The sequence below is a fragment of the Anabrus simplex genome, chromosome 1 (genome assembly GCF_040414725.1).
Source record: "Anabrus simplex isolate iqAnaSimp1 chromosome 1, ASM4041472v1, whole genome shotgun sequence".
Taxonomy (NCBI): Eukaryota; Metazoa; Arthropoda; class Insecta; order Orthoptera; family Tettigoniidae; genus Anabrus; species Anabrus simplex.
The window spans coordinates 155,378,067-155,394,174 of record NC_090265.1 but is presented as its reverse complement, the minus strand read 5'-3'; the positions used below and the strand labels follow the sequence as shown (position 1 = coordinate 155,394,174).

At 38.0% G+C, this 16,108-nt stretch overlaps 1 protein-coding gene across 4 annotated transcripts in view; it reads right to left on the bottom strand.

Annotated features, from left to right (window-relative positions):
- LOC136885273 (putative histone-lysine N-methyltransferase 1) overlaps nucleotides 1–16,108 on the bottom strand; it is an 80,924-nt gene that overhangs the window by 19,424 nt on the left and 45,392 nt on the right. For all 4 annotated transcript variants that reach the window (XR_010861522.2, XM_067157773.2, XM_067157793.2 and 1 more), the window contains exon 5: nucleotides 1,529–1,677. Coding sequence is in view for 3 of the 4 variants with exons in the window: in XM_067157773.2 (XP_067013874.2) it covers nucleotides 1,529–1,677 (149 nt within the window). In the remaining variant the exon portion in view is untranslated. The remainder of the gene's footprint in view (nucleotides 1–1,528; nucleotides 1,678–16,108) is intronic.

The window sequence follows — 16,108 nt, the reverse complement described above, 5'->3', positions numbered from 1 at the left end:
CAGGTGTGGAAATGGGAAACCACAGAAACCATCTTCAGGACTGCAGACAGTGGAATTGAACCCACTATCTCCCAAAAGCAAGCCGACAGCTACGTGGTCCACACCGCACAGCCACTTGCTTGATCAGTATTTGACTTTCAAATACAGTATCTTTGTCATCTCCTTCATTTGTTGTGCTAGTTTATTTGATGTTTCCATGTTCATTAAAAAAACGATCACAGTGTGGTAATGCACATGAAGGAGAAAAATATTCACTCTACCACCAATAAGCTAATGAAATATGTGGGTGGAGAGCACAAGCGCACAGGTACATCGAGCAACTAGTTGTGCCACTAGTCGCCCACGGCTAATAGGTTACATTTACTGCAATGCCCCACCAAGCATTTGAGCAAATACAAGATGCCAGAGCAGTTGCTGGCTCAGATGACGGCTGGCGACTGGTTGCTCAGTAGAAAGGTGCAATAGGAACCTGTCTGTGCCTGGGTGGAGATCCAGAGGTAGACACAAAATGGGATGAAGGAATGTAGTTGCCAGGGACAGGAAATAATGTAATCTCTCCCAGGATGATTTCATTGACAGAGCAAAGTGGAAGTGGAGAATAAAGAAAGCTGACCCCACCACCATGTAGGATAAAAGCTAGGAAGAGAGAGAGAGAAAAAAGTAGCAAAGTGCAAAGTGTCAAAATCACAAAAAATGTGGTTTTTTTTTACTTAGATGCTATATGCCCGCTGAAGTTATTTAAGTGGAAAACACAAGGCAGCTGGCTACACCTTACCACGTAACTCCGATTTTACTATAAAAACAGAAACAAGCGTCAAAAGATTTCATTTCCAGTGATCTGTTTAAAATTGTAGAAGGTGCTAATGTTTAGAAGCCATTAAAATTAATTCCAATGACTGCATCAGTTTTCTTTAACATCCAAGAAGTTGCTCAGTTGCATCACTAGTCGCACACGGCTAATAGCGGTCTAACACTTGAACCAACTGAAGTTTGTTCAGGAGCCATTTCTGTTCTGTCTATCCTCCACCGACAGAGGCTGCAGCTGAAAATTTTGAACGGTTGCACACGTCTTTCTTTTGCGTGTACTATATCCATGCTTGCTCATATGGTTAAGTTGCTATTCTCCATCTGCTTCCTATACATATGTATTTTTTTTTTTTTTCTTGATCAAATTTGATACACTCCATTAGTATATTGCTTTGTATTTCACCAATATTCTTCCTTACATCCATAATCTAAGCTTTATCTTATTTTATCAAGAGTAGTTGAGTTTGAGATCATAAAATAGGATAATTATGTTTTAGATGTCAGCCATTTTTGTCTTGTACACCATGATACACTAATAAACTCTGGCTGTAGTGTACCTTCACTCTGTCAAGTTTTGTTAAAACAATGACCTCTCATACCACTGTTGTTCCCTTTGTTGCTAGTCAATGTATTCAAACTAGAGAATGATTTAGTAGTAATATATAGTACTACTAAGATATAACTTTGTCATTTACATTTAAAACACAAAAGTTTCAAATACCTTTGAAATTCTTCTTTCTTAGAAGTACACAATGCCTTTTGTAGAGTGAGTGACGATTCCGTCCAGTCACTGAAGCCAATTTTGAGAAAGGATCTTTAATACCTCTTGCTTTACATTCCAGAATTATCTTATCGATTGTTTCCTCATATCTGAAATACAAATAACAATCAAATTCTAAATAATTCTTACACATGTAAGTTGAAGTTAAAGGTTTTATATGAAATATATGTTAGTGGCTGTTAATTGCTGCTGCGAGTTGGTGTGATTTGGTCGAGTTCATAAATGCCATGGCGCACTGAAAGAAGAAGAGTTCTGGTCACTAAAAGCGTGAAAGTATTGGATATAACAACGGAAAACCCATCAATGACAGCAAAATGAATAACTCCCCTTAACTTTTAAAAACCTACCAGTCACAGAATGCACTCTTTTTTCTCTTGATATTTTCATATTACTTTTAACTCATTCCCGTCATATGACAAGCTGTGATCGCACGCGATGTTTTGGCGCATGAATCAAAAGACAAGCTCAGCTCACAATGACGCAGTGCCTCGCTTATTTTCATACATTAGATTCCCTTTGCAATATAATTTCTAACAATACACACTGTAGGATACTAGAGGCATGTACTGTTGGTAAACAATGCTGTCTGTATTTCTGTGCGACAACGGAATTGTTGAATAACAGTTATTTTCATAGGTACTCATTATGCAGTACAACCGGTTTCGCGGTAATGTCGACGAGAGATTCAAAGCCCTTGTAGACATTGTTTTAGATGGCGATGATGGCAATAATGATATTTTGGAAAATGAATCCGAGTTCGAGGATAGTGATAGCAACAGTGAAAGTTACTGAAGGGAACATAATATTGAAGAAAGTGAGAGTTAAAGTGCCTTGCCAGGTTCTTCCAAACGCACACGGCTGGTGACATAAAGAACCGTAGTGATTGGAAATTGGAGAAAAAAATATGTTAATCCTGGTGTATATCCATTTTGTGGATACAGCGGTATTTCAGAAATGAAAAATATATAGTCTGCCCACTGCCCAAAATTATGATGTTTTTAGAGTACACGGATCTGCTCTTCTTGAAATTATTTCAAAGGAAACATCTGTACCACAGCCAGCAGTCACTCAAGGAATGAAGAAAGGGTAAGTCAAACCTTCCATGGCATGAGTGAATTATCTGCATTAGTTTTTATTTTATGCATGTTTGGGGTGGGCAAATTAAATCTGATTCCACAGTCAACAATGTGGCCATTTATTGTGACTTGAATGGGTTAATTTCTGTGAACAAGATAAAACAACAGGTGAAGGAACTGTGGGTGTGAGTGAACATTAGAGAGTATGAGGGAAGAGAGAGTGAAGGTCTACCCCAATCAATGTACAGAAGAGGAAGGTAGGCAAGACGTGGGGGGAAGGAAGGAGAGAAGTTGTGGTAGAAAGGTGGGCTAATATCTTAAGGGGAAGAAAAATGAGCATAACAGGGGATGGGCAAGGTAAGAGGAAAGGGAATGGTAGGGAAGGAAAACAAAGAGTAGAGAATAGGAAGAGGGAGGTGGAATAGCATAATGAAAGGGAGAAAACAGTGGAGGAAATAGGTTCTGGAGGTGTCACAGAAGTTAAGAGACACCTGGGGCCTATTCCACAAAAGTATGGTCTTGTACATTACAAGCAAATTCTCTAGTAACTAGTACAAATACCAGAGTTTCTGTTCCACAAAAGAATTTTCTACAGTTGTACTTTACTACTCCATACTTACAAATTACCAGTGAATTTTTATGGGTGTGTTCCACGAAAGTACTAGTACTTGTAATTTACTAGTGAATTGGGAAGTATTCTCTACCAGTGAAAGGGCAATAATATATAAATGTACTAGTGCTATTTAAGTATACTTATTTCAGATACATTTTGATAAATATGTGATCTAGCAGTAGTGATAGTGATGGTAATGAAAATGAAAACTACCTTCTGTATAGGGAAAGAATAAACTTCCACTTTAACACTATTTGAATACAATGAGCGTTTTAGGTTAAGCACAAGTGGAAGAACTTTTGATGGATATTGGGCATACCGGTAGGTCAAAACATCCTACGAACAGAAATAAATCTCTCTCTGCTAAACAACAGTTACTAACATTGGCTAGGAAATGGTGGTCAGTACCATGGTATTGCAGATATGCATGGGATGGCAAAATCTTTTGTCTGTAAGTCAATACATTCTATGGTAGCTGCAATAAATGATATCAAATTTCCTCAAACTGTTCATTGGCATGAAAATACTCAACAAACATGTTCTAAGAAGGACATTCATGGAATCAATAATTCCAATTAATTCCAATCATTAATCCAACTTTTCCCCTCAAAAGCTCCATGAGCTTTTCCCAAGTCAAATATTTCCATCCAACCATTTATTTTGTCTTGTTTTTTCAGACTCTCACTGAATGCACCAAAAAGAATATCTTTCCTTCTTTCTATTTCCTTCAAAATGAATAACTTCCTTTCTCTTGACGCCATTTTAACAATTCACGCAGAGTTTGCAATTTTGTAAAAATTAAGTTTGGTGGCCTAATATCGTTATTAGAGGCATCTGATTCCTAATGACAGACCAAGGTGGGTATGTCAAACTATCGTGGAACATATGCGTGGATCGCGGAAGAAGAGAATGGGTGACAATAAACGAGTAATTTCCGATCATCAAAGAAATAAACTGAAAAATAACATTGTATCATTAAGAAATTCACAGAAATATTAGTGTTCTTTGAATGTTTGCTGCATAACTTACCTTAAAATACAACATTACGATAAATGAGGCAAGCATAACCTAATTCAATCAATCAATACTGATCTGCATTTAGGGCAGTCGCCCAGGTGGCAGATTCCCTATCTGCTGTTTTCCTAGCCTTTTCCTAAATGACTTCAAAGAAATTGGAAATTTATTGACCATCTGCCTTGGTAAGTTACTCTCCAATCCCTAACTCCCCTTCCTAGAAATGAATATTTGCCCCAGTTGGTCCTCTTGAATTCCAACTTTATCTTCATATTGTGATCTAAACTACTTTCATAAACGCCACTCAAACTTATTCGTCTACTAATGACATTTCACGCCATCTCTCCGCTGACAGCTCGGAACATACCACTTAAAATGTATATAGGAAAATATTTAATATTTATTTCCCCCTATTCAATACAATACAAGATGTTGGCATTTAAGTTAAAACATTTTTTAAATGTGAGACATGTTTCGCCTCTTACTGTGAGGCATCTTCAGTCACTATCAAAACCTTATTATTTTTGTCAGGTAACAGGTTAAAATGATCCTGAAATGTGTTTGAAAATGATTGTAGGTGAGATAAAAATTTACAGTTATTGTAAAAATGTACATCACTTGTAACATACCACTTAGTCGAGCAGCTGTTCTTCTTTCTCTCAATTCTTCCCAGCCCAAACTTTGCAACATTTTTGTAACACTACTCTTTTGTCGGAAATCACCCAGAACAAATCGAGCTACTTTTCTTTGGATTTTTTCCAGTTCTTGACTCAGGTAATCCTGGTGAGGGTCCCATACACTGGAATCATACTCTAGCTGGGGTCTTACCAGAGACTTATATGCCCTCTCCTTTACATCCTTACTACAACCCCTAAACACCCTCATAACCATGTGCAGAGATCTGTACCCTTTATTTACAATCCCATTTATGTGATTACCCCAATGAAGATCTCTTCTTATATTAACACCTAAATACTTACAATGATCCCCAAAAGGAACTTTCACCCCATCAACCCAGTAATTAAAACTGAGAGGACTTTTCCTATTTTTCAAACTCACAACCTGACTTTTAACCCCGTTTATCAACATACCATTGCCTGCTGTCCATCTCACAACATTATCGAGGTCTCGTTGCAGTTGCTCACAATCTTGTAACTTATTTATTACTCTACAGAGAATAACATCATCTGCAAAAAGCCTTACCTCTGATTCCACTTCTTTACTCATACCATTTATATATATAAGAAAACATAAAGGTCAGATAATACTGCCTTGAGGAATTCCCCTCTTAATTACAGGGTCAGATAAAGCTTCACCTACTCTAACTCTCTGAGATCTATTTTCTAGAAATATAGCAACCCATTCAGTCACTCTTTTGTCTAGTCCAATTGCACTCATTTTTGCCAGTAGTCTCCCACGATCCACCCTATCAAATGCTTTAGACAGGTCAATCACGATACAGTCTATTTGACCTCCTGAATCCAAGATATCTGCTATATCTTGCTGGAATCCTACAAGTTGAGCTTCAGTGGAATAACCTTTCCTAAAACCGATCTGCCTTCTATCGAACCAGTTATTAATTTCACAAACATGTCTAATATAATCAGAAAGAATGCCTTCCCAAAGCTTACATACAATGCATGTCAAACTTACTGGCCTGTAATTTTCAGCCTTATGTCTATCATCCTTTCCTTTATACACAGGGGCTAATATAGCAACTCTCCATTCATCTGGTATAGCTCCTCTGACCAAACAATAATCAAATAAGTACTTCAGATATGGTACTATATCCCAACCCATTGTCTTTAGTATATCCCCACAAATCTTATCAATTCCAGCCGCTTTTCTAATTTTCAACTTTTGTATCTTATTGTAAATGTCACTGTTATATTTAAATTTTAATACTTCTTTAGCCTTAGTCTTCTCCTCTATCTGGACATTATCCTTGTAACCAACAATCTTTACATACTGCTGACTGAAGATCCTCACATACACACTCCCCTTGTTCATTAATTATTCCTGAAATGCACTTCTTGGAACCTGTTTATGCCTTAAAATACCTATACATACCCTTCCATTTTTCACTAAAATTTGTATGACTGCCAATTATGCTTGCCATCATGTTATCCTTAGCTGCCTTCTTTGCTAGATTCAATTTTCTAGTAAGTTCCTTCAATTTCTCCTTACTTCCACAGCCATTTCTAACCATATTTCTCTCCAGTCTGCACCTCCTTCTTAGTCTCTTTATTTCTCTATTATAATAAGGTGGGTCTTTACCATTCCTTACCACCCTTAAAGGTATAAACCTGTTTTCGCATTCCTCAACAATTGCTTTAAACCCATCCCAGAGTCTGTTTACATATTTATTTACCGTTTTCCACCGATCATAGTTACTTTTTAGAAACTGCTTCATGCCTGCTTTATCAGCCATATGGTACTGCCTAATAGTCCTACTTTTAAGACCTTCCTTTCTATCGCATTTATTTTTAACTACGACAAAAACAGCTTCGTGATCACTAATACCATCTATTACTTCAGTTTCTCTATGGAGCTCATCTGGTTTTATCAGCACTACATCCAGGATATTTTTCCCTATGGTTGGTTCCATCACTTTCTGAATCAGCTGTCCTTCCCATATTAACTTATTTGCCATTTGTTGGTCATGCTTCCTGTCATTTGCATTACCTTCCCAATTGACATCTGGTAAATTTAGATCTCCCGCTACAATCACATTTCTTTCCATGTCATTTCCTACATAGCTGATTATCTTGTTAAATAATTCTGAATCCGTGTCAGTGCTACCCTTTTCCGGTCTGTACACTCCAAATATATCAAGTTGCCTATTATCTTTAGAAATGAGCCTTACACCTAGAATTTCATGTCACACATCTTTAACTGTTTCGTAGCTTACAAATTCTTCTTTCACCAGAATGAATACTCTCCCTTCCATCATTCCTATCCTATCTCTATGATACACAATCCAGTTCCGTGAGAAAATTTCTGCATCCATTATATCATTTCTCAGCCATGATTCAACTCCTATTACAATATCTGGTAAATATATATCTATTAAATTAATTCTATTCCTTTCTTAACAATACAACACTAACAATTTTATGTCATCCCTACTTGATTTCCAGTTCCCGGTTCCCTTATCACTGCTCCCTAGGCCACCCCGTTTCACTGAATGTACCTCCCTCTTACCCTTCCAAACAAATTCCCTAACTTACGTACCACTGCGGTTTAAGTGAGGGTCATCTGAGCGCAGATCCCTATCTCCTACCCACCCATTAGGATCTAGAAATTTCACTCCCAGTTTCCCACATACCCACTCCATAGTCTCATTTAAATCTCCAATCACCCTCCAGTCAGTATTGTGACATTTTAGGTCTATTGTAATTGGCAGTGAATTTTATATGACTGGACTGTACGCCATGTGTTCCGCGCAGAGTGCTTGCGGCGGAACCCAAAGGGATGACTTTCTTCTTTTTCTTTTTGTATAACCTGTTGAGGGGTGGAGAACAGTGTTATCACCGTAAGACGGGAAAATTTTTAATACTGCTGAACTCTCTATCCACGAGAAGTATTACATTCAAAATCTTTCGTAATATCACAACTTCAGATTTGACGTCTTAATAAACATTCTATCCGGGAGATAGTAGGTTCGAATCCCACTATCGGCAGCCCTGAAAATGGTTTTCCGTGGTTTCCCATTTTCACACCAGGCAAATGCTGGGGTTGTACCTTAATTAAGGCCACGGCCGCTTCCTTCCAACTCCTAGGCCTTTCCTATCCCATCGTCGCCATAAGAGCTATCTGTGTCGGTGCGACGTAAAGCCCCTAGCAAAAAAAAAAATAATAAATAAAAATAAACATTCTCCAACAAGTGTGCATAAAAGCCTTGATATCACATTTCAGGAAGGCATAAATAATAATATTCGGAAATTAAATTAATTGTAGAATTAATTAACTAATTAACAAGAAATTAGGGGACATGTTAATTACGTCGAGGAATTCAGGACGTCAATTGAATCACGAAGCATGACGTCAGAGCTCAGAATATAGGTGGCAAACAGGAGAGTCCTTTATAGACCTGGACAGCTGATACTTGCACCACAAGGAGAGCAGTGTCATTTCTTGGCAGTTTAACAGACCATCTACAGTCATAGCAGACGTCAATAGTGTCTAGGAAGAAAGTAAGTATCATTACATGTCAACTGTGAAACCACAAGTGGGGAATTTATACTAATATTTTCGTGAAAGTTTCAGAGCACATCAAGCAGTACTAGTTTGATACCGGCCAAGGCAATGAAGACCTACAATAAGAAATTCGTGTGTCCCGAGAAATTGCCCAGATTAGGATGCAGTACTAAAAGATAGGACCAATGCTGACAGTGTCCTAATGCCATGAATCCAGCCTAGAAGGAGACCAGGGTCATCAAGACATCCAAGTTAAGTCGACATTTCATTTATACTGGGTATTATCTGTTCTAAGTCGTTAACTTTCTTCTTGAAGGGATTATTGATTGAACAGGAATTTGAGTAGATTTCCAGTATCTTTACCATGTCATTTTCTTGTGTTATACGACGTTGAATTTGTATTTTATCCTACTATGTGGTTTTAAGGTGCGTGATGACGGTATGTCAACAACATCGACCACGCGGCTTTCAATAAGTCATGTCATTGGACAAGTATCTGGCTTAAATATTTATTAGCCATCGGCTAACCTTTAAGGAATATTACATTTCCATTCAATTACTATAATATTGAGGATTGTGTATGCTTGATATTTTTATTCTTCGGAATTTATTTCTCCTATATTTTACCGAAAGTGTTTGCTACATTTTTCATGAGGGAGCAGGCTCATCTGAAATATTAATGCTACGCTAACGATACGGATAGCTTTCTTTTGGATCCAATTTCATACTTTTAAGGGAGGACACTGTCTGATTATTATATTTATGTGTGGTTCCAGTCATTTATGAGAATTTTCCCGTGATACTTTGAACGAATGTGGCGAATTATTTTCGATATTGTACCTCTCGTGTTGTGCCATGTGGAGAAATGTTGCATGGATTATGGTGATTTTATGTGCTATTTGGGGGCGAATCTCTCGTGTCTATGATCAGAAGCACATGTAATCTATTTTCTGCGATGTTGTGTGCAATGATGAATGGATATTTAGGAATAATTTATCGTCATTTTTTATGTATTTGCAAGTAGTTGTCTTCGTGAGAGAACAATAGGCGATAGCATGTTCATAAAATATTATTGAACTACGAGGTAAACCACATGTCTTCCTACAAAATAAAAATGAGCGTATGAGATTTTTAGAACCCTTTTGTCATACTGGATGAGCATCATCGCAATATCAAAATCGTACCTGTATAATATTACTCGATAGTTGATTCATTTTTGGTAACGTCCTGAGTTCGATGTAGATATTGACAATATTATCAGTCACCATTACCCAGACTATTTGTACCGGATGGATTACTCCTGTGTGCAGACCATTATTTATGGGAGTCTTCCATTTGCATAAAATGGACGGATAACGTGTGGACGTGTGTGTATATTTGTAAAATAGTACCCTTAGTTGTAGTTGGTTCCAATTCTTTCCTTGGTGTATGATGGTAACAGGAGACTTATTATATGCATTTTTATTTTGTTATTTCCACAGGTAGAGTGATTTTATTTTTATTGTAAATAATTGATGTGTGTGTTACCATTGTTGTTCTGAGTTTCGGCGTTGTGTTAAGGTCATGACACATGATTAAAGATTTAATTTAAATTTTTTTTTCTTTTTTGCTTTTATCACGTCAAGTCACGTGTATTCTGAAGTTACGCTGAACAGATAATCACTGAAAGGTCGAGTTAAATTGGAGAAATAATTATTAAGTGTAATTAAGTTTTTAAAAGAATTTTTTTTGTTTTTTTGTATTTTCATCTTTTGACCAGTCATGTGACTTAAGCATTTAAAATCTTGTTCCAGATTTTCCGGCATGATATGACATGCATACGAGCATCATTCTCTAAGAAAAATCAAATTTTACATTCAAAATCATATTCAATAAAACATGACTTTATGAAAACAAATTTTGTCAGAATTAATAAGAATTCATTAACATGTACCATCCCATTTGCTTTAATTTTTGGATGTACAGCAAGAGTTAATGTAAAATTAAAAATTTTAGTGATCATTTCACACAATCATAATTCTTAGAAGGACGGAATTATTTTGTAATAAAGCATCCACCATTAATTTGTATTTTGATGGTTCATTATTTACTCATATCTGCCCATTTCCTTGATCCACACCATCTTTTTTATGGAACATGTCAATCCCTTACTGATCACCCCTGACAGTGTCTTATGTCTCTAATGTGTTAGTCGTGGCTTAAACGGGCAGATATTAATTGGCTTCCTTCACCATGGGGTTCGATGGATTGACATGGTGGATCATAAAAGTAATATTCAGCACTTTATAAATTTACATTTTTGAACCATCTTGCTTTGTTATATTTAGAATTCTGACAAATTACACAAATTACTTATCATTTTTATAGTAGCAGGATCATGCGTTCTGAAATAGTGATGCTTGTTGTAAACACTTAATTTAACTTATACTTGATGACCATACTTTTAAGGGGGATTCTTGGCATTATTGAAGCCTGTTGGCTAGGCTCGTATTGCATAATTGATCCATATTAGTAATGGATGAGATTAGGGCGTTGTTGGCTGCACTAACTCAGCGTATGGACAATAACCAGGAAGAAAATAGAGTAGCGCGTGAGGAAACTATGAACACTTTGACTAGAGTGATGGAAGAAAATAGATTAGCTCATAAAGAAAATAGAGTAGCTCATGAAGAAAATACGAACACTTTGACTAGAATGATGGAAGAAAATAAAGTAGCTCGTGAGGAAACCAAGAACACTTTAACTAGGGTGATGGTAGAAAATAGAGTAGCTCATAAGGAAAATAGAAAAGCTCGTGAGGAAACTAGAGTGGCTATAGAACAGGTGGAACAACGGATGAACCTTATGGGAACGGTAATCCAAGAAGAAAACAAAAAAGCTCAAGGAGAGTCATGGAAAAGTCGGAATGAAATTCTTGCAAAGTTGGAAGAGACACATTGTCGTATTGATAACATAGCGCTAGAGTGTCGGGAAAATCAAAATAAGACATTGGAAAAGGTTACACATTTGACCCAACAATTACAAGAGGATAACAAGATTCTCACTGGCAAAGTCACCTCACTTCAGAGTGATATTGTCATTGTCAAAGCTAGTATGGACAATGTTAGGGAAGAAATAGACTCCATAAAAAAGGAGGTATCCGATTGTAGGTAGAACAGGCAAAGGAAATAGGCGACGTCAGGAAAGACCTTAGAAAAATCAGCGAAGATCTCACGGATGTCAACAGTAATTGTCAGGTGAATGGGATCGAGATTGAGGAATTAAATCTCCAATCTGACGATATAAAGAAAATCATGGATGAGGACAAAACAAACATTAAAGATAAAGTCGGCACTCTAGCAGAAGATGTTCGAGTGAACAGTCTCAGAGTCAGAGAAACGGCCGATACCATGAAAAAACTGGAAAAGGACTTCAACTTTCTCAAACTTCAAGATAGAAGTACCAGAATCTTAACAAATTCCATCCTAGATCGCCAGAGCGAGATCGAAGAAACGGTCAAAGAACAGGCACATGAAAACGTTCGGACAGAATGGCTAATGAAGAGGGTCAACAAAGTCCTGTTAAATTAAATATTTTCAATCCAGAAGTAGCTAGTTCACCAATTGGGAATGTTCCTCACATTATCAATATTATACGGATGGGCGAGGATAAACCTAGGAAATTTAGCGGCACTCAGGAACAGTCTCCCAAAGGCTTTATTCATGAGCTGGAGGAGTACATGAAAGAAAACAAAATTCCACCCGATCGACAACTCAGAACTGCGGAGAAATTCTTCGACGGAGGAGCTGTGAATTGGTATCACGCGTTCCGCTATACTTTTGAGAATTTTGAAGGTTTCAAAAGGGCATTTCTGCAGAAATATTGGAGTTCAGACCATCAACAAAATCTTAAGATTAGAATTATACTCCAGGAAATATAATGTTAATGGACCTACATGCTATGCGGACTACTTCGCCCTGCAGCTTAGGCGAATGAAAGAGTTGGGCGTTCCATTATCAGAAACGGATTTAATTAGAGCTCTAGAGAAGCAAATTCTGCTAGAGGTACAACGCATTTTGATAGCTGCTAATGTTCGAAATGCAGTCCAAACTGATGCAACTTTGCGACAGCTGGATAATACTAACGCTCAACTGGCGCAAAGACCTTCGAAACCACACCATCCGCAAGTGAATGTCGTGGAAATCTCGGGACCAGAAGAGAAGGAAAATGTAACAGGGAGAAGAGGAGCAAATCGACAGTAATCTTACCCTAATCTACAACGCAGGTCTGACTTGAATAGGGAAGAAGAGCGCAGACGATTACCTCCGCATTACAGGAGAGAGGATACGAGACCGGAAGACTATCGGTACAACCGATACCGAAATGGATCTAGAAGGGACAGACGAAATAGACTCTACGACCACTCACGACAAAATGGTAATCAAAATCATCGGAACTTCCGAGATACCATGGAAGAACGACACCAAGAGATACATCGATGAGCTACCGAGAAGCAATCATAATAAGGACAAGTGGAAACAAGCAATGCAAAATATGGATGTAAATCCGAATTGCATGAATGCAGAAAGTATAGCATTCCAGGAATATAGAAAGCAAGCTGGATCGAATAACTTAAGTCCATCTGCTCCTCCATACGAGCCAGATGAAGGCTCTAAAAAAAAGTCGCCATCGAACTAAATTCCCAGCGCGCCGAAAACAGTAATTTTCACCCGAAAGAATGGACAATCGCACAGGTAGACGCATGGTTTATTAAATCCGAGGATTTAATTGAAGATGCCCATCAATTTCATGCAAAACGATCTCAGGGGTTACCTATTATCATAGCCAGAGCTGGTGGACTTCGAATCCATTGTCTTGTTGACACAGGAGCAACCATTAGTGTAATTTCAAAAACAGTGTTTGAAGAATTGAAAAGAAGAGAGACACTTCCCATTATTCCAGTATCCATCGTGAAAATTAAAGGGAGCATTAATGATAGATCAGCTACATGCAAAGAACAGACCTTCCTTGACTTAACGATTGGCAATACTATATTTTCGCATCCCTTTGTGGTCATGCCCAGAATTAATTTCAATGTTATCTTAGGGTTCGATTTTGTAAAGGAGCACAATGCCATTCTTGACGTTCCCAATAATGAAATCAGGTTCCATGGAGCAGGCAGTACTGAAAGGATGTCCTTTACTGTAGATAACCCTCTTGTGCTGGAGACCACTGAGATGGAAGCCAAGGATTCAGAAGACGTTAATACCCAAGTCTTAAAAGAAACACATCTGTGGGACAGTGAAGGTGCTGATGGAGATCCGGAAGAAATCCTCGCTGCAATAGAAAAAGTAATGGAAGAAACGGAAGAAGAAAACTTCGATGATCAGTTAAGAAAGAAGATCCAAGAGACTGACTGTTCCAACAAGGAAAGGCGGAAATTATTCTATCTTCTAAAAAGGTATGAGGAGGTATTTGACAACAAACCAGGAAAAATCCCAAACTATAGGTACGCTTTACGAGTAAATAGTTGGAGGCCTTACAAACGGAAACCGTACCCTATCCCGGAGAAGCACCACGCCGAGGTCAAGAAAATAATCAATGAAATGGAGGCCAATGGTATTATTTCGAAGGCAGTAACATCTTTCGTTAACCCACTGACGGCGGTGCAAAAACCTAATGGTTCCTTAAGGGTGTGTTTGGATGCCAGACAGCTCAATGAAAAGCTTATTCCAGAATTCCACCAAGTACTGTCTATTAAATGTGATTAGACGATTTCGAGGCATGTCCTTATTCACTGGTGTAGATTTTACATCTTCGTATCACCCCATTTTATTAGAGGAAAAATCCTGTTTCCTAACTGGTTTCTTATTCGACCAGCAAACCTATGTTTTTCAACGTTTGCCCTTTGGTATTAAAACGTCTGGATCTGCTCTCATTCGGGCACTAGATAAAAACTTAACTGATGAAGTTAAAGAGGTTACGATTCGTTATGTAGACGATGTGTTGCTGGCCACAAAAGATATGGAAGAACACTTAAATAACCTGGAAAAACTGCTGGAAAATTTACGAGTCAATGGATTTAAAGTCGATCTCCAAAAATCTAATTTCTGCAAGAAGGAGATATTGTTCTTGGGACACATCATTGATGGCACAGGCATAAGACCTAACCCTGTGAAAATCCAGGCGATCCAAAACTTTCCGCAACCATCCAAAATTAAACATATCCGACAATTTTTTGGAATGTGTCAGTTCTTTTCTGACCACTGCCCAAACTACACTACTACAGTCGCTCCACTACAGGATTTATTAAAGAAGAACAACCGGTGGTGTTGGAATGACAAGTGCAGTCAAGCATTTATGAAAACTAAACAGATGTTGACAGACAACATTAAATTAGAATATCCAGACTTCAATTCTAAATTTATTATTCAGGCAGACGCTTCCACCGTAGGGATTGGAGCAGTTTTGTATCAAGAGGACCCCGTCAACCCAGAAAGTTTATCTTGCCTTCTACAGCCGTAAACTGAGGAGTCACGAGGTTTCTTACAATACCACCGAACTTGAAATGTTATCAATTGTATGTGCCTTGCAACACTGGAAAAAGATAATTTTCGGTATCCCAGTCATTTTATGAACCGACAATAAAGCTCTCATTTTCACGCTTAAAACCACAATGTCAAGTGAACGCATGTCACATTGGACACTTTTTGTCCAACAGTTTCGAATTGAGCTGGAACATTGTCATGGCAGAAATAATGTTATTGCCGGTGTTCTAAGCAGAAACCCTGACGTCAACACCTTTAGGATAAACTATTTGACATTGAGTGACGAAGATCAAGAAATACTCCGTAAGTTGAGGTATTTCCGGCAGTCGTAAAGTAGAGATGAGTTTACTAGGAAAATCATTGACTACTTTGAACAACGACTTATACCTGGCAATGCAAATTACGAACAAGTACATCGTATGGCTTCTCAATACTTTCTAAGGAATAAAATACTCTACAAGTTTGTGGATCAAGACCGCACGAAACTGAGGATTGTGGTACCGAATAAATTGCAGAAGGGAATTATCTGGCTTACTCACAGGACGATTGGATACGGAGGAGTAGACCGAAGAGTCGCCACCATCCAGGAGGTGTTCCAACGGGCAAAGTTACGCGAAAGTGTAAGAATGACCATTAGAACATGTGATAGGTGTCAGCGAGTCAAACACAGCTCTCATCTAAAGAAACAGTACCCAATCCCAATCCTGCCAACTAAACTAAAAGAATTATTTGCTTTAGACCTGTTCGGACCCTTGCCCCGAGGTGTTAAAAGCAACCGTCATGTGGTAGTTACAGTAGACGTTTTCTCAAAATTCGTATCTCTGTTTCCCATTCAAAAGAGTAACACTAAGGCCGTTCTGAGAAGAACCACCCAGAACATTATTCCACTATTGGGTAAACCAGAATTTCTACTGACAGACCACGGTTCCCAATTTACATCACTTGAGTTCCAAGAGGCTACGAGACGGCTGGACTTTAACACACTTTAAATTCCATGTGATACCCATCTGGAAATCCGGCTGAACGTATAATGTCAGAAATTGCCAAGTTTTGTCGTATCTATTGCAAGGACGCACATTGGAAATGGGTC